The sequence below is a fragment of the Phacochoerus africanus genome, chromosome 2, assembly GCF_016906955.1.
Source record: "Phacochoerus africanus isolate WHEZ1 chromosome 2, ROS_Pafr_v1, whole genome shotgun sequence".
In the NCBI taxonomy this organism is placed as follows: domain Eukaryota; kingdom Metazoa; phylum Chordata; class Mammalia; order Artiodactyla; family Suidae; genus Phacochoerus; species Phacochoerus africanus.
The window spans coordinates 109,077,375-109,104,166 of NC_062545.1; the positions used below are offsets into that span (position 1 = coordinate 109,077,375).

The 26,792-nt window shown below is 42.2% G+C and overlaps 1 protein-coding gene across 1 annotated transcript; it reads left to right on the plus strand.

Moving 5' to 3' along the window:
* Positions 1-280: 280 nt before the first annotated feature.
* Positions 281-24,014, plus strand: SPG21 (SPG21 abhydrolase domain containing, maspardin). Its single transcript, XM_047765656.1, has 9 exons — positions 281-410; positions 4,350-4,436; positions 7,211-7,372; positions 13,659-13,739; positions 15,789-15,934; positions 18,274-18,382; positions 19,189-19,296; positions 21,853-21,993; positions 23,345-24,014. The coding sequence occupies exons 2-9, from the start codon at positions 4,374-4,376 to the stop codon at positions 23,459-23,461; spliced, it is 927 nt and encodes a 308-aa protein (XP_047621612.1). The 5' UTR covers positions 281-410; positions 4,350-4,373; the 3' UTR covers positions 23,462-24,014.
* The last annotated feature ends 2,778 nt before the right edge of the window (positions 24,015-26,792 follow it).

Below are 26,792 nucleotides of genomic sequence, written 5' to 3' on the forward strand. Positions count from 1 at the left end.
CACAGCCTGAGCGAGTGCGGAGACCGCATCAGACAGGATGTACCGAGAGCTCTCGGAGTGTAGCCCTGCGGTCCAACCTGCCCGTGGCCATGGTGACCGCCGGAGACACGCAGCTCCGCCCCTTCCTCGCGACGTGGCCCCGCCCCTCCAAACCCGGAAGCGCGGGGCTCAGGCCAGCTACGCGAAAGATTCGCGAGAGAGGGCGGTGGCCCAGGCCTGCTTGGCCGCGCGCCCCGCCCCTCGGAGGCCGGCTTTCTAACGCGCCCCCAAGGTCTGCAGCGCTTGCGGGTACAGAGCGCTCCACCCACCGGCCCCGACCCGGGCCCAGCAGACTCCCTGGGCTGGACCCGTGCTGGAGGGAAAAGCCGCCTTGGGGAGGCGGGAAAGGGAACTGGAGGCGGCCACGGAAGGTGAGGGTTTGGCTGGGCCCTGAGAAGCGGAGGGTGTGAATGTTTGATGTGTTTGTGGCTGCAGGTGAGTGTGGTTCGTATTGTGAGCGGCTGCCTCTGTCGGCGTGAGTTTGTGTGGATCCGACTGTGTCAGTTCATGTGACCATGCACGTGATTGGATGTCCCTGTGTGTGTTTGTTTGACTGAGGTCGATTCTGAGTTCGTGCAGGAGATCCGTGTGCCTGTGACCCCGCCTTTGTGTGGCTATCAATAGTGGGAGTGGGAGAAGGTGGAGGTCTGTGTATGAGTCGCCTAGGGTGAGGTGGAGGACGCTTGACCTGGGTACATTCCTGTAATCCTATCTTGGGGCTACACTGCTGCGGCCCAGGAACATATTTTTCTGTAAACTTTTAAGAACTCTAAGCAGACTAGTTGTTTTGGAGATTGCACCTCAGGCTGAAAGTGATAAATGCCTTTGTCATTGCTGAGTGGGGGCCAGGTGTGAGGCTGGTGAATGAGGCATGGGGAAAGTAGCAGGGCTAGGCTGTCTCACTTTTCCTCTTCTCCTTTAACTGGGGAGTCATAAATTCTGCATTTATGCTGCTGCTTTGTCTCCACCTACAATGTTCCAGCTCCTGTTGGGCACAAAGATTCAAGAGACTGAGGGGTAATCGAATAGCTGTGTGCAAATTTCCAAAAGCTTTTATATAAGCCATCTATACAAGATGAGGTGTCACAGTCGAAATGTCAGGTAATCAGCGTTTACTCCCATGAGGTTTAGAAGGTAATGAAATAAGTTTTTGAAGAAAAGAGAGATAAATCTTCCCCTGAGGAAACCTAAAAAAAGAATAGTTCTGGACTGGTATGCTGAGGTATGGAGGCCTACATTAAAAAGCCAATGGCATCACCTAGAGATTCTCAGGTTCTAATATTTGGCTATTGATGGTGTTAATAATAATCACAGGTTGTCCATAAGTCGATCATATTGTTGAGATAAAGGATCAGAAAGCCTCTGACTAGTTAAACTGGTTATATGACTTAGACATTTGTAAAGGCGATTTCATTGACTGTGAATTGGCAGGTTCTGTTGAAACCCTGAGGATAAGTGGACTGTAAATTGGCTGGTTCTGTTGAAACCTTGAGGCATAAGTGCACATAATTCTTGGTGCACACAGTTTTATTGTTGAGCAAGCACAAGGGGCAGAGAGGCCCAGGTGTCCAGAGCACTCCGTGAGGAGGGGTTTCCTTAGGCAAGATTAAGGCAAAATTCCTGCAGTCCCTTTCCCACCAGCATGAACAGGTGCTTTTGTTTTTGTGAAGAGTCGAATTGTGAGAGATCAGATCAGTGCTGAGCTTGTGGTCCACATTCTTTCTTTAATTCTGACCAGTTTGGTCGAAATCTCAGTTAACCTTTTTTTTTTTTTTTTTGCCATATGCAGAATGTTCCCCTTGTGACTTGGAGAAGTATTCCTTCCCCTGTAGTGGATGAAAGAGAGCTGGGAGAACAAACTGCCTTTTCATACCACTCACAGCTGCTTTCCTTTTGCAGCAGTTTTTTTTGTTTTTTTTTTTTCACTTAAACGTCAGTTGGTCAGATGCAGCATTTGGTATCTATCTTACCTTTCATGTCCTGCCAAACCAGCACAAGTGTTAAAATCACTTGCCTCTACAAAAATTTAGTCACAGTTGGCTGGAATCTCTCCGTCCAGCAAGATTAGTTATAAATCGTTATAATGTTGGATGATTGTGAATAATACTGAGACTGTGGTAAGGAACATCTTTCTTCTTAACTGTTGCGGGAAGAAGTGGATGAGTGACGGTGAATGTGTGTGCCTGATTATGATGGGAGTGTGTGTATTTGTATGGTGGTTTGGTTTGTACATTGCAATGGATTCCAAACTATGAATATTTTATCCCAAGTTTGGTGAACCTAGAAGCAAACTTTTTGGCTTTAATTAGCTAAGTTGTTTTATAAATCTATTGAGTAGGGTTTTTTTTTTAAATCTAAATATGTTTTTGATATTTCCTCCTATACAACAGTAATTGTTTATAGTAATGTAATACTAGAAAATGTCTTCATTAGGAAATATTTAGGTGATATAGGAGTATTTCAAGTCTGTCTAGGTAGAAAATACTCCATAATTAACTATTTGTGCTTTCAGTTAAAATCAGTGACCAGCTTAGAGAAAGGCTGTAATTCAGATGGCTTTGATTTTTAACATGTTAGTATTTGTTAAGAGGAAATGGATGTGGAGAGAATGATTTCTTTAGTTCAGTATGAGTAAGAAGTACATCTTTGCACACTGATTTTTCAGCATAAGACTAGCTGATGACTTTCTTGATGCTTTAGAGGCACTTGAGATTTTAATAAACTTTTCTAAAAGTACCATCCTGGCCTTGAGAAAAGAGACCTTTATTAGAATGTAAAGGTGAAACCAAGTTTAATATTGGATAACACATTTACCATCTCCTTGGGGTTCAGTTTAGTAAACCTTAAGTTTACAGGTCACAGTTGTGCCTGCTGAATACCCTGGGTTCCTGAAGGAGCAAATGTGGAGGGCCCAGGAAGAAGATTAATTGGCTTTAGACTCTCCTGCTCCTGATCAGTCCAGAGAAGCCCCTCTGAAATGGCAGTTCAGAATCAGCCCAAAAGTTAAGTCCTAGGGTCTCAAACTCAAGGGAAACCCATGCATGCTTTGGGGTGGAGGACATTATGCAAATAAGCATGTGAATCCTTCCAGACTGATGGGTGGAAGTTCTTCATTTGGCCATAAGAATGTGCAACAAGGAACTATATAATTTTCAGGTTTCTGTTAGGATGACGCAGATGCCTGAGCAAAGAGGGGCAGCCTTTAAGTTGAAGATGCTCAGCCAATCCAGTGCTCATAGGTACCCTGGTTTAAAGGGACTCCAGGATTGTCTGGTTCAGCCAGCTTAGGATATAGCTATTTATTTAGTCAATAGATAACGCCTTTGCTTTGGAGACACAGTGGTGAAACAGTCATAGATGAGAAAACAAGCCCAAAGAGTGTAAGTGGCTTTTTCAAGGTTACAGAGCTACAAAAGCTGGAAATCACTAATCTCATAACAGAAAACTACACATTTTCTTCTAAAGGCACATGTTTTGTTGCTAGTTATTGTGCCTTCAGGTCTATTTTGGTATCTTATGATCAGTTTTTCAGAGGACATTATATCACTTTTAATAACATCCATACGAACAGCAAGTTTTACTATATTTTGCATTAAAAACTACATGTGAGTTTCTGAAGTTATACTCTGCTAGAGTTAGATTTTGGGCATTTTATGAATTTATCAGGAAGCAGGCTTACATTAACTCCTTTTTCTAGTGTAGACTCTTCTCTAGAATTCTTTCAGACAGGGACATCTTTATTAACATGGATTCTTAAGGTATTGTCAAAGGATAGGTAATGCTGGACGTTCCCTTGTGGCATAGTAGGTTAAGGATTTGGCGTTGTGGCAGCTGTGGTGCAGGCTGCAACTGTGGCTCAGGTTCCATCCCTGGCCTAGGAACTTCCATGTTGCTGCCAGTGTGGCAAAAAAAAAAAAAAAAAAAAAAAAAAAAGGTGATGCTACTATAGTTTGGAATCTTTTAACTACGACAGGCAGTCAGGTGTCAGAAAAGACTGCTCTGCATGTGGTCCTGGTTTTGCAATAGCCATGGGATCTTGAGTAAGTCATTTAAAGTTTTTAGGCCAGATTCCTCTTCTGGAGGAACTAAGGGGGTTGAAATAATTCTCTCTCAGGGCCCTTCCTGCTCTATGATTATAGGATTTCACCAAATTGTTTTCCGTAGTTCAAGTGTATACTGACAAGGTAAAATAGCCCATTTCCTTGGTTTCACCCTTTAAAGTATTGTTGGTAGAGCTAGACCAGACTCTACATTTAGTTCTGATGTAAACATGAATTCTTGACATGAAACATCACATGCTTTTATTTCAGGATTAACCTCCATTTCAGCTAATCATGGGAGAGATTAAAGTCTCTCCTGATTATAACTGGTTTAGAAGTACAGTCCCCCTTAAAAAGGTATGTATGGTTTTACTACACCTTTTATTTTCAAAATCTTGTATTGTTTTTGTGTGTGATTTAGACATCCTGTCCTGTAATGTTTGAGAGTAAAGGGTATTGCCAAGTATCATGACTCTGGGTTGCAGAGCATAAAGTTCACCTCTTGCCTGTCAAGCATAATCAGCTTTTGAGACTTATTCAGAGTAAAAGCAGGAATGAGTATACTCATTATTTTATAATTGCTTTTATATATTTAAGCAAGCAGGAATATGTGTACTTCTCTGTATAGTTTAGTAGAAAGCTAACAGCAATTGTGCAGTCAGTGCAATTAGAGTCTACTGGAAAGCGGTTTCCTGTTCCTCAGATTTAAGCTTTCCAATGGGGCATGTTACAGATTCTCTGTTTTCAATGATACGTACTCTTCCTGGAAACTGTATTTGCCTGGATGTCTAAAAACCTTAAACAATTATATTGAAGTTTGTTGACTCACTCCAAAATTAACCCCACATGTTTGGGATTGCACTAGACAAAGGTCGTGTCAGAGTCAATTCTTGCAGAAGTATGAGTCCTGTCACCTGAAGATCATCTCTGTCTCTGTTATATTTCTTCAGGATAGATAGGTGTGGCAGTAGCATGCAAGTTTGAGGTAATAACAGAATTACTCTTCATATAGAAATTTGAGATACAGTCTCCAAGTATAAACTGAATACCTGCTACATACCTGGCATTGTTGTAGAAAGTCCACGTATCTCTTACTTAATTCTTTCAACAGTTTAACAAAGTGGGTAGTGGTGTGCCCATTTTACAGATGGAAAAACTGAGGTGTGTGGAGGTTAACGTGTTAAAGGTCACACAGCCTGGTAGAGTTTGGTTTAAAATCAAATTAACCTGGCTTCAAAGACACAACTTCTTGGCTGCTTACCAAAGGGAGCCCCTGTTTCTTCTTGCTACCCCAGAAGTGACTGCCTGTGCTACAAGGAGAACTGCTCTTTGTCTTGTCCCATCCCCTCACATAACTTGCGTGAGTTCCCTTGATGGACTCACTCAGTAAGCCAGTTACTGGACCCAACACAACTCAAATACATCTAAATATTCTCAGAATTAGTTACAGGAAATAGTTTCATTGATGTAATTTTCTCCTTTCATCAATTTGGTCCACAAGTCATGAAAAGTTTGCTTGAAATTTTATTGTGCTACATTTTAAATTATCACACAGATAGTTCATCTTTGGGTTAAGGATCCGGTGTTGCCATGAACTGTGGTGTAGGTCGCGGATGCGGCTTGGATCTAGCATTGCTATGGCTGTGGTGTAGGCCAGGGCTACAGCTCTGATTTTACCCCTAGCCTGGGAGCTTCCATATGCCTCAGGTGCAGCCCTAAGAAGACAAAAACAAAAACAAAAAAACATGCTATTTTTGTTACTTTTCTTCCTGACTAGATTATGAAAATAATTTCCCAGAAAATTTCAGAGATCTAACTATCTTTATCTCACATACATTTTCTTACTATAAAATTGGAGTTTACTCTATGCACTATCAAAGGTCATTGAGATTTTTTACCACATTCATAGCAAAAAGAGACATGAAGAGCAAAAATATGAGTGGCAAATACAAAAGGCAAAAATATAATCATGAGATGTACTGCCACTTGGGGAAGTCCAGAAGGTATTTGTTAGGGCCCTCTGGACTTTGCCCTGCCCTGTTCGTCTGCTCCTCGTGATGCCAGTGATCCTGGTTAGTATGTGCCACCCAAAGTGACACTGTGGGGCCCGCAGCACCGCCAGCTCATAGCTCTCAGAAAAATAGAACCTTGAACTTTTTAATATAAAGGTAGGGTAAGTATTGACTGGCATTGGTCAGAGTTCAGGCAGTTAATGTACTCTTCTAAATACCAGCAAAAAGTCAGCCAAAGAGAGCAAAAATTAAACTATCTTACAATGACTACGAAGAGTTGACACTGTTGACACTCTTCAACACTCGTATCCGCCCAACTTTGTGCTGAACACCTGATTGGTCTCAGCTCATTTAATGCTCATCTTTTTTTCTCATGTTGGGTCAAGAACCACTAAATCAGGGAGCTTTCTAATAACTTTCTTCCTTCTCCCCAAAACACCAGTTTTTCCCTGAGCCCACTCCCTGCACCTGACTGGTTTGAAACATTCCCTGGGGACAGACACCTGCACCTGCCTGGTCCCTCCTCTCCAGCAGCCCCCTCAGAGGCAAGGTCTAGGTCAGCTTCTGAAGCATCTCCTGAATGGAACCATCTCTACCCAGTTTCTCCCAGGAGCCCGGAGTCTCATCTTCCTTTCGCCTCCCCTGTTCACAGCCTGACCCTGATGATCTCAGGGAATCCTCTGGGCCAGCGCTGGAGAATGACTCTGCAAATTGCCTTCCTCCCACATGCGTGTGCATGCGCGCGTGCGTGCGCGCGCGCGCGCACACACGTAGCCAGAGATATGGGGAAGAAATAAGATGTCATGTACCAAGTTTACTGTTTAATGGTAAACAAAATAAATTTCATATAATCATGGCTGGGAAGGAAAACTCAAAACTGATAGAAAAACCAGCTCTTGGGAAGAAGAGTATCAAGCAATTCCATGGACTATGTTAGCACTGAAGAAGGAAAAGAACAAAGCCGTTTATTATATGTGCTAGTCTGGTGTGAACCTCGTGTTAGCTTGTAACAACTAAGGCAGTGGTATTAAAATTGTCAGCAAAATTATAGTGTTAAAAATATCTATATAAAACCAAATCCAAAGGTTTTTCATTTTTTTCTTATAACTTTTCCTCCAGATTATTGTGGATGATGACGATAGTAAGATCTGGTCGCTCTACGATGCAGGCCCCAGAAATATTAGGTGTCCTCTCATATTTCTCCCTCCCGTCAGCGGGACTGCAGATGTATTTTTCCGGCAGATTTTGGCTTTGACTGGCTGGGGTTACCGGGTTATTGCTGTAAGTATTACTGATTCAGGATTAAAACTCAGGTCCACATTTTGTGTGTGTGTGTGTGTTTTTATGTGCATGAGCTTTTGTTCTGATTAACTATAGTAATGGGCATTTTTTTATTGAGGTAAGATATTGTTTTCCTTTTTTAAAATATGAAAGGGAAGAGTTCCTGTCGTGGCTCAGTGGTTAACGAACCCGACTAGTATCCATGAGGACGCAGGTTTCGATCCCTGGCCTCGCTCAGAGGGTTAAGGATTTGGTGTTGCCATGAGCTGTGGTCTAGGTCAAAGATGCAGCTCAGATACCACATTGCTGTGGCTGTGGCTGTGGTATCAGCAACCAGAGCCACCGGCTACAGCTCTGATTGGACCCCTAGCCTGGGAACCTCCATATGCTGTGTGTTCGGCCCTAAAGAAACACAAACAAAAAATGTGAAAAGCGGTTTTTTGAAAGAAGGTGGCGAGGGACTAAAACAGAGGCACAGAGGGGACAAACCTCTACTGGAAACCTTCTCTACCTCCAGCTCATATGTGCATTTTCTGATTAAGTCTGGCAAGTGGGAAGCATTGTCTTTGTTTATAGATGAGGAAACTGAGATCCAAACCATTTTAGTAATCCCCAAGGGTCACCCAGCCAGTAGGCGGTGGAGGGGAACCCATTTCTAATCCTACTTTCACCCCGCTTCTATTCCACCACTGCTTCGGGGGCAGCACAGGGATCTGTTAAGGTCCAGGGGACTGAAATCTTGTTTAATGTCTTTGACAGCTGAGGTGAGATTCATTAATTAGCTCATATCCCTTACATTTGGTTAAGAACTTTTTTCTTTTTTCTTTTTCTTTCTGTCTTTTTTAGGGCACACCCATGGCATATGGAAGTTCCTAGGCTAGGGGTCCAATCAGAGTTACAGCTGCCAGCCTAGGCCACAGCTGCAGCCATGCCAGATCTGAGCCACCTCTATGACCTACACCATAGCTCATGGCAATACCAGATCCTTAACCCACTGAGTGAGGCCAAGGATCAAACCTGCTTCCTTATGGATGCTAGTCAGATTTGTTTCCACTGAACCACGATGGGAACTCCCACCTTCTCTTTCTTGAGAAAACTAGTTATTGTTGGCTGCCTACCACCTTCTCCCCAGGTCTTTTCTTCTCTGGCTAAATTTCTCCAGATTTTTTTTTTGGCCCTCCTGTGGCATATGGAGTTCCATGCCAGGGATCAGATCTGAGCCGCAGTTGTGACCTAAGCCACAGCTGTGGCAACACCAGATCTTTAACCCACTGTGCTGGGCCGGGGATCGAACCTGGGACCCAGTACTTCCAAGACACTGTTGTTCCGACTGCACCACAGTGGGAACGCCTTCAGATTCTCGAATTGTTCGAATTGCTCCTCGTAAGGTGTTTGAATCCCTATAGCACAATCCTCCCTCGTTCTGGGTTTTTGGTAATCCCTCTCAGTGTACAGCATTGCAGGAGAGCAGGGTAGTAACGGCCCTCATCCCAGCCCTCTGCAGGCTAAGTCGCAATAGTACCTGTCCACATGATCACTGTTTCTTTGTTTTTTGTTTTTTTGTCTTTTCTAGGGCCATACCCACAGCATATGGAGGTTCTCAGGCTAGGGGTCTAATCAGAGCTGTAGCCGCCGGCCTACGCCAGAGCCACAGCAACTTGGGATCCGAGCTGCGTCTGCAACCTACACCACAGCTCACGGCAACACTGGATCCTTAACAAGCAAGGCCAGGGACCAAACCTGCAACCTCATGGTTCCTAGTTGGATTCATTAACCACTGAGCCACGACAGGAACTCCCCACATGGTCACTGTTGATCAGTCAGGGCGAAGGGGGAAACTGAACAGTCCCCAGGCATCTCTCTCACTTCAGAGCATTTTCCAAAGTTGATGGTGTGTTTATTGCTCCAAACTGGCAGGTTGCATAGCTTTGCCTTCTGGCTGAATAGTTCTTCTCGCCCTCAGGCTTTTTGAAATGGGACTTCCCTATTTCATTAGCTACATAATAAATCAAGAAAAAGCCAGGAGTTCCCATTTCGACTCAGGGGAAATGAATCTGACTAGTATCCATGAAGATGCGGGTTCAATTCCTGACCTCGTTCAGTCAGTTAAGGATCCAGCAGCGCTGTGAGCTGTGGTGTAAGCTGCAGACATGGCTCAGATGTGGCGTAGGCTGGCAGCTGCAGCTCTAATTTGACCCATAGTCTGGGAACCTACATATGCTGCAAGTGTGGCCCTAAAAAGACCCCCCCCCCCAAAAAAAAGAAAAGGCCAGCAATGTCTTTAAAATTACTTTGGCCTTAAGATTTTTTTTTTTTTTTGTCTTTTCTAGGGCCGCAACCATGGCATATGGAGGTTCCCAGGCTAGGGGTAGAATCAGAGCTGTAGCTGCCAGCCTACACCACAGGCACAGCAACGTGGTATCCGAGCCGTGTCTGTGACCTTCACCACACCTCACGGCAACGCCAGATCCTTAACCCACTGATCGAGGCCAGGGATCGAACCCACAACCTCATGATTCCTAGTCAGATTTGTTAACCACTGAGCCACGATGGGAACTCCTGGCCTTAAGATTTGATCAGAATGCCCAACCTCATGGTGTTCTGAAACTTACTAGGTATTTTTCAGTATATAGCAGTTAAGTTGTGTGGATCCATCATTCATTTAAATTTTTCTTGAGGAGTCTGATTGTGGCTCAGCGGGTTAAGAGCCTGACATAGTGTCTGTGAAGATGTGGGTTCGATCCCTGGACTTGCTCAATAGGTTATGGATCCCAGTGTTGCCGTGGCTATGGCGTAGCCACAGCTCAGATTCAACCCCTAGCCCGGGAGCTTCCATATCCTGCAGGTATAGTCTAAAAATAAAAAAATAAACAAATTTTAATGACATATTTATAGATTCTTGCAGGAAATAATAGAGAAATATCCCTTTTATACTTTGCCCAGTTTCTCCCCATAGTAACATTTTATAAAATTGTAGCAGGGTATCACAACCAAGGTATATTTTTAAAATTTATTTTACTGAAGTATAGTTGATTTAGAGTGTATTCATTTCTGCTGTACAGCAAAGTTATTCCATGATGCATTCATTATTCCATTATATATTCTTTTCGATTATGGTTTATCATAGGACACTGAATACAGTTCCCTGTGCTATACAGTAGGACCTTGTTATTATCCATTCTCTATATAATAGTCTGCATATGCTAATCCCAAATTCCCAATCCATCCTTCCCCCACTCCCACTCCCCCTTGGTAACCATAAGTCTGTTCTCTATATCTGTGAGTATCTTTCTGTTTCATAGATAATTTCATTTGTGTCATATTTTAGATTCCTCATTTAAGTGATATCATATGGTACTTGTCTCTTTCAGATTTACTTCATTTAGTATGATAATCTCTAGGTCCATCCAGGTTGCTGAAAATGGCATTACTTCATTCTTCTCTTTCTTTTTTTTAGGGCCACACCCGCAGCATATGGAAGTTCCCGGGCTAGGGGTCAAATCGGAGCTATAGCCGCCAGCCTACACCACAGGCACAGCAACACCAGATCTGAGCCGAGTCTGCGACGTATACCACAGCTCAAGGCAACGCTGGATCCTCAACCCACTGAGCGAGGCCAGGGATTGAACTCATATCCTCATGGATACTAGTCAGGTTCGTTACCAGTGAGCCACCACTGGAACCCCATCATTGTTTTTTTAAAAGTTGTATTGGATTATAGTTGGCTTACAATGTTGTGATAATTTCTGTTATACAACGGAGTGATTCAGTTATACATACACACATATACATTTTTGTCAGATTCTTTTCTTATATGGGTTATCACAGAATATTGGGTAGAGTTCCCTGTGCTATATAGCAGGTCCCCATATCCATTCCATATACAGTAGTGTGCATATGCCAATCCCAAACCCCCAATCCACGTCCACCCCTGACCTGTCCCCTTTGGTAACCATAAATTTGTTTTTGAAGTCTGTTTTTGTTTTGTAAATAAGTTCATTTGTATAATTTTTATATATTTCATATACAAGTAATGTCATATGATGCTTGTCTTTCTCTGACTTATTTCACTTAATATGATAATCTCTAGTTGCATCCATGTTGCTGCAAATGGCATTATTTCACTCTTTTTTATGGCTGAGTAGTATTCCATTGTATAAATGTACTACATCTTCTTAATCCATTCCTCTATCCATGGACATTTAGGTTGTTTCCATGTCTTGGCTATTGTGAATAGTGCTGCTATAATCATAGGGGTGCATGTATCTTTTGGAATTAGTTTTGTTCAGATATATGCCCAGGAGTGGGATTACTGCGTCATATGGTAGTTCCACATTGAGTTTTCTGAGGAACCTCCATACTGTTTTCCATAGTGTTGTACCAATTTACATTCCCAACAGTGTAGGAGGGCTCCCTTTTTTTCACACCCTCTCCAGCATTTGTTGTTATAAATCTCCAGCATAGATTTCTTTAATGGTGGCCATTCTGACAGGCATGAAGTGGTAGTTTTGATTTCCATTTCTCTAATAATTAGCGATGTTGAGCCTAACATGTACCAGTTGGCCATGTATATGTCTTCTTTGGAGAAATGTCTATTTAGGTCTTCTGCCTGTTTTTCTTTTTTCTTCTTTTCTTTCTTTCTTTTTTTCTTTTTGGCTGTGCCTGCAGCATGCAGAAGTTCCCAGGCCAGGGATCAGATCTGTGCCATAGCAGTGACAACACCAGATCTTTAACTGCTAAGTCACCAGGGAACTCCCTTCTGCCTATTTTTCTACTGGGTTGCTTATTTTTTCATAACCAAGACATTGATGTTGCTATAATCCACTGAACTTGTTCAGATGTCCCAGTCTTACTCATACTCAGGGGTGTGTGTGTGTGTGTGTGTGTGTGTGTGTTGTTTACAGTTTTGCCACCTGTCTAGGGCCCAGACATAAAAATGTTATCCCCTTTCTTTTAGGCTATCGTCTGAATCACTTTTCAAATTTTCTGCTAGGGAGAGTCTGTTTTCCATCCTGCCTCAGGGTAGTGGACTCGGAATTTTAGTAGTAATCAGAATTTTAGTAGTAAAAGTAACATCATATCTGAGATTATCCCCTGACTTACATGGCAGTATCTATCCCAATGATTTGTCAATGACAAAATGAATCTAAGTGCTTAAAACAACAAGCCTATCAGATGGGTTTTACATATATTAAAGAGAGGGGAACTCAGGTGACAAGCTTGAGTCCCCTAGAAAGGAATTAGTGACTTTTTTTTTCTGCATTATTATCAACATTAATAGGCTACTTAAGATCAAGCACTTGAAAGTTTTGGTCACAGATAAAAGTACTATAAGAAAACAGATAGAATGAGGAAGTCAAAAGTGGAGGAACAGTTTTATTGGGTACTTTCTTTAAAAAAAAAAATGCTACCACAAAGAGAGGAAACTCTCTTTAGAACAGATTTTATTTCTAGTTCTCCTGAGCCACAGTTCAGAATGAATTGGATGCAACTAGAGCTAATCATACTAAGTCAGAAAGAGAAAGACAAATACCATATGCTATCACTTATATGTGGAATCTAGAATATGGCATAAATGAGCCTGTCTACAAAACAGAAACAGACTCACAGACATAGAGAACAGACTTGTGGTTGCCAAGGGTGAGGGGGGAAGGAATAGAATGGATTGGGATTTTGGGGTTAGTACATCTAACCCCAATGAACTGTTATATTTAGAATGTTATATTTAGAATGGTTAAGCAATGAGGTCCTATTGTGTAGCACTGGAAACTATACCCAGTGACTTGGGATAGACCATGATGGAAGATAATATAAGAAAGGGAATGGGAGAGAGTGTGCGTGTGTGTGCGCGCGCACCTGTGTGTATATATATGTGTTGTTTCGCTGTACAGCAGAAATTGGCACATTGTAAATCAACGATAGTTTAATAAAAAAAAGAATGAAATTGGATTAAAAAGAAAACAGTATTTCTTCACTTGAATGGATTCTGCTTTATTCACCCTTGGACTTTTTCAGAGTCTCTCAGCTATGTGGAAAGGAAGTAAATGTGAATTGAAATTGTTGTTTACATACTATCACTAGAGCATGCTTTTTTATTTTTTAAATTATTCTGTTAGATAAAATGTGAATTTTGAAGTTTAGAAGATGAGACCTTATTTTCATATATTTTGAATAAAGAGCAAAGCTTGAGGAGATAAGAAATGCTATTAATGAAATTTTTCAGATATATATGAATTGCATTTTACTTTGACCATTTCTAAAACAAATTTTAAAATTATTATTCCAGTTGCAGTATCCAGTTTATTGGGACCATCTTGAATTCTGTGATGGATTCAGAAAACTTTTAGACCATTTACAATTGGATAAAGTGAGTACCTTGAAATGAATTACAGGTGGTTTTAATGCAACATTTACATTGTAAAGTATAATGTTGTCTTATTTAATTAATTATTTAATTAATTACTTTTTTTTTTTTGGCTGCCTGAAGCATACGGAATTCCCTGGCCAGGGATCAGATCTGAAGAGCAGTAATGCTGGATTCTTAACCCACTGTGCCAGGCCAGGGATTGAACCTGTATCCCAGCACTCCAGAGACAACGCCAATCCTGTTGCACCATAGTAGGAACTCCAGTTTTTTTCTTTTCTTTCCTTTTTTTTTTGGCCATATGCACAGCGTATGGAAGTTCCTGGGCCAGGCATTGAATCCAAGCCACATCTGTGACCTACACTGCCAAGGATCCTTTCACACACTGAGCCGGGCTGGGGATCAAACCTGTGCTATGGTATCCTTATCCCACTGTACCATATCAGGAATTCCTCTTTTATTTCTTAATAACAGCTCTTTTGAGATATAGTTCACATACCATACAGTTTACTCTTTTAAAATGTATAAGTCACTGGCTTTTGACATTTTAATGTGTGCAACCATCACCACAGTCAATATTGTTTTATTTATTTATTTTTTGGGGGTCTTTTTAGGGCCTCACCTGCGGCAAATAGGGGCTAGGGGTCTAATTGAAGCTGTTGCCACCAGCCTATGCCACAGCCACAGCCACAGCAACGTGTGATCCACATCTGCAACCTACACCACAGCTCATGGCAACGCTGGATCCTTAACCCACTGAGCAAGGCCAGAGATTGAACCCACAACCTCATGATTCCTAGTCAGATTCATTTCTGCTGCGCCACGATGGGAACTCCTATTTTATTTTTTTTTTGCTTTTTAGGGCCGCTCCGGTGGCACATGGAGGTTCCCAGGCTAGGGGTCAAATCAGAGCTACAGCTGCCCGCCTACACCACAGCCACAGCAACACAGGATCTGAGCCACGCCTGCAACCTACACCACAGCTCACGGCAACACCAGATTCTTAACCCACTGAGCGAGGCCAGGGATCAAACCTGTAACCTCATGGTTAATAGTTAGATTCGTTTCTGCTGTGCTACAATGGGAACTCCACCACAGTCAATTTTAGAACATTTTCCACCCCAAAAAGAAACTCCATACTTACTCAGCAGTCACTCCCTGAGCCCTGGCAACCTAATCTACTTTGTATGGATTTTCATATTCTGGATATTTTATGTAAATAGAATTATGTAATATGTGCTTTCGTTGCTGGCTTTTTTCACTTAGTATAATGTTTTCAGAGTTCTTCAATGCTGCAGATTGTATCAATACTTGATTCCTTTTTATTGTCAAATAATATCCCACTGTATGGATATCACACATTATATTTATCCATTCATCATTTGGTTTGTTTCCATTGTTTAGTTATTATGAATAATGTGGGTATGAACATTCTTGTTCAAGTTTTTGTGTAGACATGTTTTCAGTTCTCTTGGGTATGTACCTGGGAGTGGAAATAATGAATCATAGTTTTCTCAAGGAGAAATTACAGAATGGTTTCGTTTTCTAATGTGATCTGTGAATATTTTTAACTTGCGCAATTTATATGCACAGTCTTTTTTTTCAATTTTTTTTCCTTTTTAGGGCTGCACCAGTGACACATGGAAGTTCCTAGGCTAGGGGCTGAATCCGAACTGTAGCTGCCAGCCTACACCACAGCCACAGCCACGCCAGATCTGAGCCTCAGCTGTGACCTGTGCCTCAGCTCACAGCAATGCCAGATCCTTAACCCACTGAGTGAGGCCAGGGATCAAACCCACATCTTCATGGATACTGGTCGGGTTTTTAACCTGCTGTGCCACAACGGGAACTCCTATATGCACAGTTGTATTTTTTTCTTGACAGGGTGTAGACATTGCACTTAAATGCAATATTCCTAAATTTTTACCTGCTATAGACATTTCTAATGACTGGTAATGACATAGTATTCTGTGGTTGGTGATAATTAAAGCACTTTTTTGATACTTCAGGATTGATGTTTTTAGGATCCTTCTTGTGTTTGTTTCCTATTAGGTTCATCTCTTTGGGGCTTCTCTGGGAGGCTTTTTGGCCCAGAAGTTTGCTGAATACACTCACAAATCTCCCAGAGTCCAGTCCCTCATCCTCTGTAATGCCTTCAGTGACACTTCTATCTTTAATCAAACGTGGACTGCCAACAGGTAAGAATGTAAACACTCAGCCAACATTTTTATTATTTTTGTTCAGTGCAATTTTTAAAATGTTGGCATTTGTTTTTTTGATGCATTAGTGAGGGAGGGGCCATTTTTACTTGGGTCTTCTAAAACTGTCCTGCTTTTTATAAATAAAAACAGTCGTCTTTGCAAAAGAAAAGAAGGCAAAGAACTCTAAATTCAGCTGTTTCTATTCCTCTAAATCATTATCTGGCTTTGTCTACTATAGGTGTATCTACGCTTACAGTTTCTCTTCAGAGCATAATATGTAACTGATAACTATCCTCTTGCTCCGCCAAGTGTTTTGTGTACACAGTTCTGTGTGTTGACTGATGGTTTTTTTTAAGCCATATGGCTTCTCCCAATTTTTGATCATATTCTAATGTAAATCTTTATACAAATTACTTTTGCTCCTTCCCTTTCTGGGTAATTTCCTTGAGGTGTGTTCCCCAAATGGAGAGACTGGAGCATTTAGTCAGCAGATGTTCTGCATGCCCTGACACTTTCACCTTTTTTTTTTTTTTGGTCTTTTCTACAGCCGCTCCCTCGGCATACGGAGGGTCCCAGGCTGTGGGTCTAGTCGGAGTTGTGGCCAACGGCCTATGCCACAGCCACAGTAACGCAGGATCCAAGCTGCGTCTATGACCTACACCACAGCTCATGGCAACGCTGGATCCTTAACCCACTGAGCAAGGCCAGGGATGGAACCGGCAACCTCATGGTTCCTAGTCGGATTTGTTAACCACTGTGCCAGGATGGGAACTCCCACTTTCACTTTTTAGAGAGATGGAAATGATGGAACGCTCTGCGGGACACCTGCTTCCTCTGAGTCCTCCCTTCTTGATTTTTATCATTTTAATTAGTTTGATAGGTTAGTAATGGTACCTTAAAGCCGACTTCATGTGCATTTCTTTCATTGTTAGCAAGGCTAGGCTCTGCCCTACAAAGCAGCCTGGAGACTGAACCAACCTGTGTGATCAGATGGGTTTTCATGTAATGGTCTAGGTAAACATCGTTTTCACATCTGCTTAGTATGTTGCCCTCTTGATTTTTTAAAAACTTTTCCTGATCTTTTCTCAGTCATTTACTCAGCATTCGTGTGGCAGTTGCTTTTATACCTTAGCCACAGATACTTCACGTCCAGATGATGTGCTAAAGCTCATTGATTAGTTTTCATGTTGTTTGAATTGCCCTGGTATGTTTGTGATCCTGTGTATCAGCTACTTTTTATCAAACGTCTGCTTACTGTGTGCCACACCGAGGCTGCAGGAGCCAGCAAAGCCAATAGGATGCACCCCTCACAGAGCACACCTCTGTCTAAAGGCATCATCACCTTTAGAAGATAAGAACTGGGGCTGGTGGAGGTGGGGGGTGGGTAGAGAATGTAAAAACTTCATTGAAGTTTATTGAAAGAGGGCCACAGGGCCAGCGGGTCCTTGTGAGGGAAGCTCACTGAAAAAATGCATCAGAAAGTGGTCTGCACTTTTATAAGTCATTTTCAGCATAGGTTCAGGGAAATTCATGTTTATCCTAATATGGCTCTCAATGTAATTAATAGAATAAATATTAACACATATAGAAATACATAAAGATTGAATTGCCTTGAATTAGCTCAATTGAATCTATTGATAGTAATAGGAGGTACAATAACTTTTCATTTTGCTATTTTTGAAATCTGTCTTAAATATCAACCATCAAAAGGTGACACAGACCTTAAGGTTGATATATTAAGTGTTCAGTTTTCCAAAAGTAGGTTAACCATTGGAAATAAGACCAGTTAGAAAATAAAATCTTGGGGAGGCCCTGTTGTGTCGCAGCAGAAACTAATCTGACTAGTATCCATAAGGATGCAGGTTCAGTATCTGGCCTTGCTCAGTGGGTCGGGGATCCAGTGTTGTGGAGAGCTGTGGTGTGGCTTGCAGATGTGGCTGGGATCCTGCGTTGCTGTGGCTGTGGTGTCGGCTGGCAGCTGTAGCTCCCATTTGACCCTTAGCCTGCGAACTTCCACATGCCATGGGTGCAATCCTAAAAAAGAAAAAAAAAAAAATCTTGGGATCATCAGAATGTCTTCCTTAGTAAAGGCATTTTGAAATACTGCTTATAATTATTCCACATTCTCAAAAGTTGAATCATATTAAATCGTAACTCTTTGGGATCTTAAGGATGTGTATTTAAAAACTAGATGCTTCAACTAGCTCTTTGAAGGAGATTAGGTCCTTTTATCTCTAGATCCCAAGTACCTAGCTAATGCAGGGTTCCAGCATTGAATATTTGCCATTTATGTGTAGCATTAGAAGTTTAAATGATCAGTTTTGTTTGTTTTACAGCTTTTGGCTGATGCCATCATTTATGCTCAAGAAAATAGTTCTTGGAAATTTTTCATCTGGCCCAGTGGACCCTATGATGGCTGATGCCATTGACTTCATGGTGGACAGGGTAAGGCTCATGGCATTGGCGTAGGGATACCTTGTACTGGGAATTCTCATGTCTGCTTGGTTCCTGAAGAAATATCTGTCTTTCCGAGTGTGTATGAGAGGTGTTTCTTAGGCAGTCTTCCATATTAACTTTAATGCATCCAGATACCAAGGCTTCTAAGTACTTCATCAGAATCACTTGGAGGAACTTTTAAAAATAACAGATTCTAGGAGTTGCCTTGTGACACAGCAGATTAAGGATCAAGTGTTGTAGTGCAGTGGGGCTCAGGTCACTGCTGTGACTCAGGTTTGATCCTTGGCCTGGAGACTTGCACATGCCGCAGGCACCGCCTGCCCCCCTCAAAACTTACAGATTCTAAGGTCTCAGACCAGACCGCCTATCTGGAATCCATGGCCAAAGGGTCTGAGAATCTGGGTGTCTGGGCCCCAGGTGAGTGTGATGTAGCAGGTCTGGAGTTGCATTTAGGAACTACTGGGATAGACAGTTTTTGAAGCCTCTTCCAGCTCTGAGGTCACTTACATGTTTATCTGTCCTCTTTGAGCTGTTCGAATGGGCTTGCTGCCAACCTGGTTGAAGAGGCAGCTCACGTTGAGGGCTATGGAAGGCCGGGTGCCCAGAGTAGAAAAATGTCACCACTTGCAAGGTCCAGTTCATGGTCTCATAGACGTTGTGTTTCCTCAGTGGTGACCTTATTGGCCTCACCACACATTTATAAGGACAGAGATTATCTGTGGCTTTAATGTAAATGTGAAGAAATTCATTTAAAAATTAATTAAAAGAAAATTTACCTGTGTTTCTTTCTGCAGCTGGAAAGTTTGGGTCAGAGTGAACTGGCTTCAAGACTTACCCTGAACTGTCAAAATTCTTATGTGGAACCTCATAAAATTCGGGACATCCCCGTAACCATTATGGACGTAAGCTTCTTTTTAAGTAAAATAGATGCTAAACCTTTTAAAAATGCAATTCAAGATGCAGTGTGCCTCTTCAAATGCTGCCTTGGATATGTTTTTTTTTTTAAAACTCCAGGTTTCTCAATTCCAAAATAGTCTTCTATTGCTTAGCCTATATTTTTCCTGGCAAGAATAATACCACTGAAATCAAAATAAATTTAAGCAAGCATGGTAGTCCTTACCCATTTTGGTTTGTTTTTGCTATTCTCATCAATAGATAATGGTTTTTACTTACTATACATCTGGGCAGCAAGTGAAGGTTCATTATGAGGTAGAGAATCAAGAATTCCATAGTCTAGGAGTTACTATCGTGGCTCAGTATTCAACGAATTTGACTAGCATCCCTGAGGACACAGGTTCAATCCCTGGCCTCACTCAGTGGGTTAAGGATCCAGCATTGCCGTGAGCTATGGTATAGGTCACAGGTGCGGCTCGGATCCTGCAGTGCTGTGGCTGTGGTGTAGGCTGGCACGTATAGCTCCAATTAGACTCCTAGCCTGGGAATCTCCACAGACGCTCTCTTCTGGAGTTTCCTGGTGTCTTAGCAGGTTAAGGATCTGGCATTATTACGGTGGTGTCGAGGTTTGATCTCTGGCCTGGGGATTTCTGCATGCCACAGGCATGGCCAAAAGAAAGCTTGTTTCTTATATTGTTAAAAAAAATGTAGTGTAATATACATGACAAAACTCACCATTTAAACTACTTTTAAGTGTATAGTTCAGTGGCATTAACTACAGTTTTACAGTGTGCTGCCACTACCATTGTTATCTAGCACCAGGATTTTTCATTATTCCATACTGAATCTGTGCCCATTAAACAGTAACTCCCCATTTCCTCCCATCCCACGCCCATCCCTAGGGCCCTTTATCCTTTTTGTCTGTAAGAATTTGCCTATTCTAGGTTCCTCATATAAATGGAGTCATATAATTATACTTATATTTCTAGCTTGTTTTACTTAGCATAATGTTTTTAAGGTTCATCCATGTTAAAGCATACATTACTGTTTATGCTTTAATAATGTTCCATTGTATGTATATACCACATTTTGTTTATCTTTTCATCAGTTGATAGATATTTGAGTTGTTTTTAACTTTTGGCTAGCTGAACATTGGTGTACAAATGCCCAGTTGAGTTCCTGTTTTCAATTCTTTTGGGTAGTACATCCCTAGAAGTGGAATTGCTGAATCATTTGATAATTCTGTGTTTAACTTTTTAAGGAATTGCCTTATCTTCTGCAGGGGGTGTCCCATTTTACACCCACTAACAATGCATAAGCCTCCCAATTTCTCCATGTCCTGACCAACCCTTGTTATTTTGATAGTAGCATCTCACTGGGGCTTTGACTTTTTATTTTAATTTCTTTTGTCTCATAATGGATTCATTCCTAAATGCAAGTAATGTATTTTTATTTTATTTATTTTTTAATTTTTTGTCTTTTTAGGGCTGCACTTGCAGCATATGGAGGTTCCCAGGCTAGGAATCCAATTGGAGCTGTAGCCACTGGCCTACACCAAAGCCACAGCAATGCTGTGCTGATCTGAGCCGAGTCTGTGACAGCTCATGGCAACACTGAATCCTTAACCCACTGAGAAAGGCCAGGGATCGAACCCGCAACCTCATGGTTCCTAGTCGGATTTGTTTCCACTGCACCCTGACAGGAACTCTTTGCCTGCCCTTTCAAAGTTTCATTTAACACTTGGGTTCGTGGTCACTTAAAAACTGTCTACAGGTTTTGGTAAGGTGGTGTTGCACCTATTTTTATTTTCATAGGTTTGTTTCTTTTAAATTTCTTTGAAAAACTTTTTGTGTTATGTATAAACATAAATTGTATGGTTTTTGTACTGAAAAAGATTCTTAAGTCATATACCCCAAGCTTCTAACAGTGGCTCCACCAAGAAAGCGTCTGGACTTTCTTATATTCTTAAAAAATTTTTTTTGAGGAGTTCCTGCTGTGGCACAGTGGGTTAAGAATCCGACTGCAGTGGCTTGAGTCTCTGCAGAGGCATGAGTTTGATCCTCAGCCTAGTGCAGTAGATTAAAGGATCTAGCATTGCTGCAGCAGTGCCTGTATTTAGTTCTTGGCCTGGGAACTTCCATTTGCAATGGGTGCAGCCATAAAAGAAATTTTTTTGAATTTTTTTTCATCAAGCATATACTACTTATATAAGTGTTTCTGAATTAATAAAACTACAATGTTCTTTGGAAATTTCATGATCTTTTTGAAATTAGCATTTTTCAGTGATTGTTTGCTATTAATACTCTGCTAATTTAGTTAACTATATTTGGGCAAAAAGGAAATTCATGGTAGAATTTTTCCTCCAAAACAATGCAAAAGACATTTGGCAGTAAAAACTGCAGCTAATGTTTTACATTGGGGTTAGAGTTGCCAGGGAGGAGCAAGAGGGGGTGGCCCAGGCGACAGAGGGGTTCAGTGATGTTGCCTGAAAGGAGTGCTTGGGGTAGCGCTTAATGTGAAAAGAATATACTGAAATGACAGTTTCGGCCTCATGTTTTTAAAAGGTGTTTGACCAGAGTGCACTTTCAACTGAAGCTAAGGAAGAAATGTACAAACTGTACCCTAATGCCCGGAGGGCTCACCTTAAAACAGGAGGCAATTTCCCATACCTGTGCAGAAGTGCAGAGGTGAACCTCTATGTACAGGTACGTCCTAGGTTAGAACCCAGAGCACTTTGAACCTAGAGTCTGAAATATAAAAAAAGATTTTTTTTTTTTTTCGGTTATGGAGTAAGAGTGAGAAACACAGAATTCTCTGTAGCAATGAAGCACTAACTGATAAAGATGGTCTATGTTCATAATTTACTGGAGAATTCAAGCATATTAGAGACAGCGGGTGACTCTCTGCCCACCATCCGTTTTCTTAGAACCACAGGCCTGAAGTCACACACTCAAGTAGCCATTTGGCACGACGGGATCTTGGCTCCCAGACACAATGATTTCAGTCAGAGCAGGACACCAGACTTAAATGGGCTCAGTCTGAATGCCATGATGTGACTTCTTGGTCTAATTTTAATGCCTGAAAACACACATATAAACTAACAAATACCATCTCTTTTAATATCTACCTAAATGGATATTAGAATAGTGGTGAGTAATGATAGCTTTGCAATTTAGCAAGAAGGTATCAAGAGCCTTAAAAAAAGTCATGTTCTTTGATCCAGTCATTCACTATGGCAACGGCTCCTAGGTAGAGGATCATAATACAGAAAAACTTGCATGTCAAAGACAGTCATTCCCGTGTTAAAACAGCAGAGGATGGGAAGGGTAGACACCTACTTGTGAAGCGGCATTCCACAATTTAAGATGTTTATAAAGAGTGCATAGTCACCTGGAAGGAGTTCCCATTGTATGTTGCTCAGTGATAATGAACTGGACTAGTATCCATGAGGACACAGGTTCGATCCCTGGCCTTGCTTAGTGGGTCAAGGATCCGGTGTTGCCGTGAGCTGTGGTGTAGGTCACAGACGTGGCTCGGATCTGGCATTGCTGTGGCTGTGGCGTAGACCAGTGGTCACAGCTCCACTTCCACCCCTCACCTGGGAACTTCCATATGCCTCGGGTGTGGCCCTAAAAAAAAAAGTTTATAGTTACCTGGAAAAACTGCTTGCATTTTAAGTGAGGAAAAAACATCCCAAATTGTGGTTTTTGAAAATTATCTTGAGTTTCCCATTTTTCTATAATTAATTGTTTAGTGTTTACATATGTACTTTTATCAAAGTATTGTTGGTTTACAATATTATATTAGTTTCAGGTGTACAACATAGTAATTCAACATTTTTATAGGTTATATATTCCATTTAAAGTTGTTATAAAATACTGGCTCTGTTCCCTGTGTTGTACAATAGATCATTGTAGCTTATTTTTTCCATTGTAATTTGTACATTTTAACCCTCTACGCCTATTTTGCCCCTACCCCTAGTACTTTGTAATTACAGAAGTAGAAAACATTTATACAGGACAGGATGTTTAACCTAATGATTCTGCATTTTTGCAGATACATTTGCTGCAATTCCACGGAACCAAATACGCGGCCATTGACCCGTCAATGGTCAGTGCTGAGGAACTTGAGGTGCAGAAGGGCAACCTCGGCATCAGTCAGGAGGAGCAATAGCTGGGGCTGTTAGTGATGGGTGGTCCATGTGTGCATACAATCAGTGACGTCAGCGCCTGAGAGTCGGCCTCTGGTTAGTTGGTCAGGTTCACCGGTTATCACTGTGTTTGGAACTAGGACTGATTGTCATCTTCGTGACAGGCGGCAGCTCTTCTAAGCCAGTGTAACTATTCCTTCTTCAGTTTTTTTAGCCTTTGAACTTAAAGAAGTACTTTTGAAAACTCCCATTTTAAGAATTGTGGAAATTTTGCTACCAAAAGTCTTCACCACTGTTTGAGGTTTGGGATTTTGTGGGGTTTTCTCCTTTCCTTTCCTTTCCTTCTTTCCTTTCTGTTATTTGCTGTTAATGTTGCACATCCACATTGTGTATCAAAATGATACTGGTTATTTTGATGCTTTCTTGTTTATAACCGTTATCTGAGTGCCAAGGTAGTCACCCAGTGTTTGCTCTCCTGCAAATCAATGACTTCTAATTTCAGTTCAGCGAATTGTTTTCAGTTTTGGCTGTTGTCTTTCTACCCATTGCAGTCTTTGGAATAAAAATTCAACTTTAGTGAGTGGCTTTGTGATTATTGTAGCTGCCAACCAAACTACCTACACATTGGGCTTTCTGAGAGCAGAGTGTGGTGTTTGCCAAGTCTGTGCAACTTTAGGTAAGTTAGGTAATTTTTCTAAAGTGCAGTTTGCTCATTGTTAGATTATAGGAATTGTCATTTATTGAGCTTCCGCTGTGTGCCAGGTACTTCTCATGCCTTCTTTTTTCCCTTCAGTGAAAAATTTTTAACATATGTAGAGAAAATAATGCTCGTCACCTGGCTTAAAAAATTATCATCTCTTATCCCATCCTTTTTCCAGACATACATCACTGAATTATTTTAAGGCAATTTCTGATACCTTATGTCATCTGTAAATATTTCTATATGCACCTTCAACAGATAAAATAGAGTTCTCCTATGGTGCAGCAGGTTAAGGATCTGGCATTGTCACTGCTGTGGCATGGGTTTGATCCCTGGCTCTGGAATTTCCACATGCCACAGGTTAAGCCCCCCACCCCAAAAAAGAGAGAGAGATAAAATAATGCCATTATCACACTTAAAAAATTTCACCAATAATTCCTTTGTATTATCTAACATCCAGCCAATATTCCTATTTCATTATTTCATAAATGTCTTTTTATGGGTGACTTGTTCTAATCAACTTCCAAAGTTCACACTTTGTATTTGATTAAAATTTCTCTTAAAGCTTATTTATTTTTTTGTCTTTCTTAGGGATGTACCCATGGCATATGGAAGTTCCCAGGCTAGGAGTCAAATTGGAGCTATAGTTGCCTGCCTACACCACAGCCACAGCCATGCCAGATCTGAGCTGCATCTGCAACCTACACTACAGCTCACAGCAATGCCAGATCTTTAACCCACTTAGCAAGGCCAGGGATGGAACCTGCAACCTCATGGTTCCTAGTTGGATTCGTTAACCACTGAGCCACGACAGGAACTCCAACTTTCTGCATTTTTTAGGCCACGCCTGTGGCATGCAGAAGTTCCTGGGCCAGGGATCAAACCTGCATCACAGCAGCAACCTGAGTCACAGCAGTGACAGTGCCAGATCCTTAACCACTAGGCCACCGGAGAACTCTTCCTTCTGTATTTATTAACCAGAGTTTGCCAGTTTAAAAAAAAAAAAAAAAGCCAAGCAACACTTTCACAGGCACACCAAAATCACAACTGTGTTGCAGAACATCCATCAGTGGAAAAGACCAGAACCTACCAGAAAAGATTTTCTACAAGATATAAAGAAGGAACCACAACAAGACAGGTAGGTGGAGCAGAGTCTCAATACAGCCAAGTCCCATACCCCCAGCTGGGGGACAAATGGAAAAATGGCAGTTGCAGAGGTTCTCCAAAAGAAGGATCCAAGCCCAAAGTTGGCCTCCCCAGCCTAAGGGTCCTTCCCTGGCAAGATGAGTCCCCAGAGCACTTGACTTTGAGAGGCTGGGGCAGAGTGGGGGTTACTTTCGGGAGTCCCAGAGGGCTCAGGGAAATAGAGACCTTGCTCATAAAAGGTGCACACAAAATCTCACACCCAGGGCAGGAGCAATAATTTGATAGGTGGTTGTTCAGATCTACCTGGTGCTTTTAGTCTTCTAGAGAGCGAGAAGGCAACTATAGCTCACCCTGGGGACATAGACATTGGTAGCAGCCATTTTGGGGAGCATCTTCTACCACATGGACATTTGTGCTGGCAAATGCCATTGTGGAATCCTCCCTCCAGCTTATTAGACCCAGGACCCTCCAAAGCCCTGGCCCACCAGCTTACAGGTGCTGATGCTGGGACACCTTAGACTAAGCAACTAAATGGGTGGGGACATAGTCCCACCTACCAGAAGACAGGCTGCCTTAATACCTCCTGAACCTACAGATACCTCTGGACATGGCCCTGCCCCAAAGGGCCCAGAGCCCAGCTCCACCCATCCATGGGAAGGTACCAGCCTCTGGGCCATGGCCCTGCCCTCCAGGGAGCCTGTTCTAGCCTCCAGACCAGCCTCACCTACCAGGAGGTAAGACATCAGCAGCAAGAAATTCACAGCTCCACAGCCTATGGGACACCCCCCCCCCAATAAGCCAGATCTTGCAAGAGGGCATGCTCGGCTCTGGCCCACCCACTTGCAGGCCAACATATTTGGGATGCCTCGGACCTGGGACTCAGTTGTGTTAGAAATGGGCCCCACCTACCAGCAATCTGAAACCAGCTCAGGGATCTCTGGGTTTTGTGACCAGATTCCAGGGCCTGGCTCTGCCTGCCAACAGCCTGGTACTAGCTCTAGGACCTGGCTTCGCCCACCAGTGGGCAGGCAACAACCCCAGAGTGTCCTGGACCCAGAATTCAACCACCAGTGAGCTAGCACTAGCCAAGGGGTACCCAGGGTTCTACAGTCAGCCACCTTGTGACCCTGTCCCACAACACTGGTCAACAGCCCCCACACAAGGCAGGGCCTGGCAACCAACTGGACTGGGGACCAATCAACCCTACCAGGCCATCCACATAATCTGCCACAATAGATGGAACCATGCAGCCCTCACAGGAGAGCTTCTACAGCATGGGGCTCAGGTGATGAGAAGTGGATGTGTTTCTGGGATGCACAGGACAGCTCCTATGGAAGGCCACTTCTCTAGGGTCAGGAAGCATAACCAATCTTTCAGACACAAAATCATCTACATCCACAATAAGTAAAGGATATACAAAACAATTAGATTTAAAACATCAAAAACAGTAAACATGAGAGGAGGAGAGTACAGATGCAGGGGTGTTAAAATGCATTTGAAATTAAGAG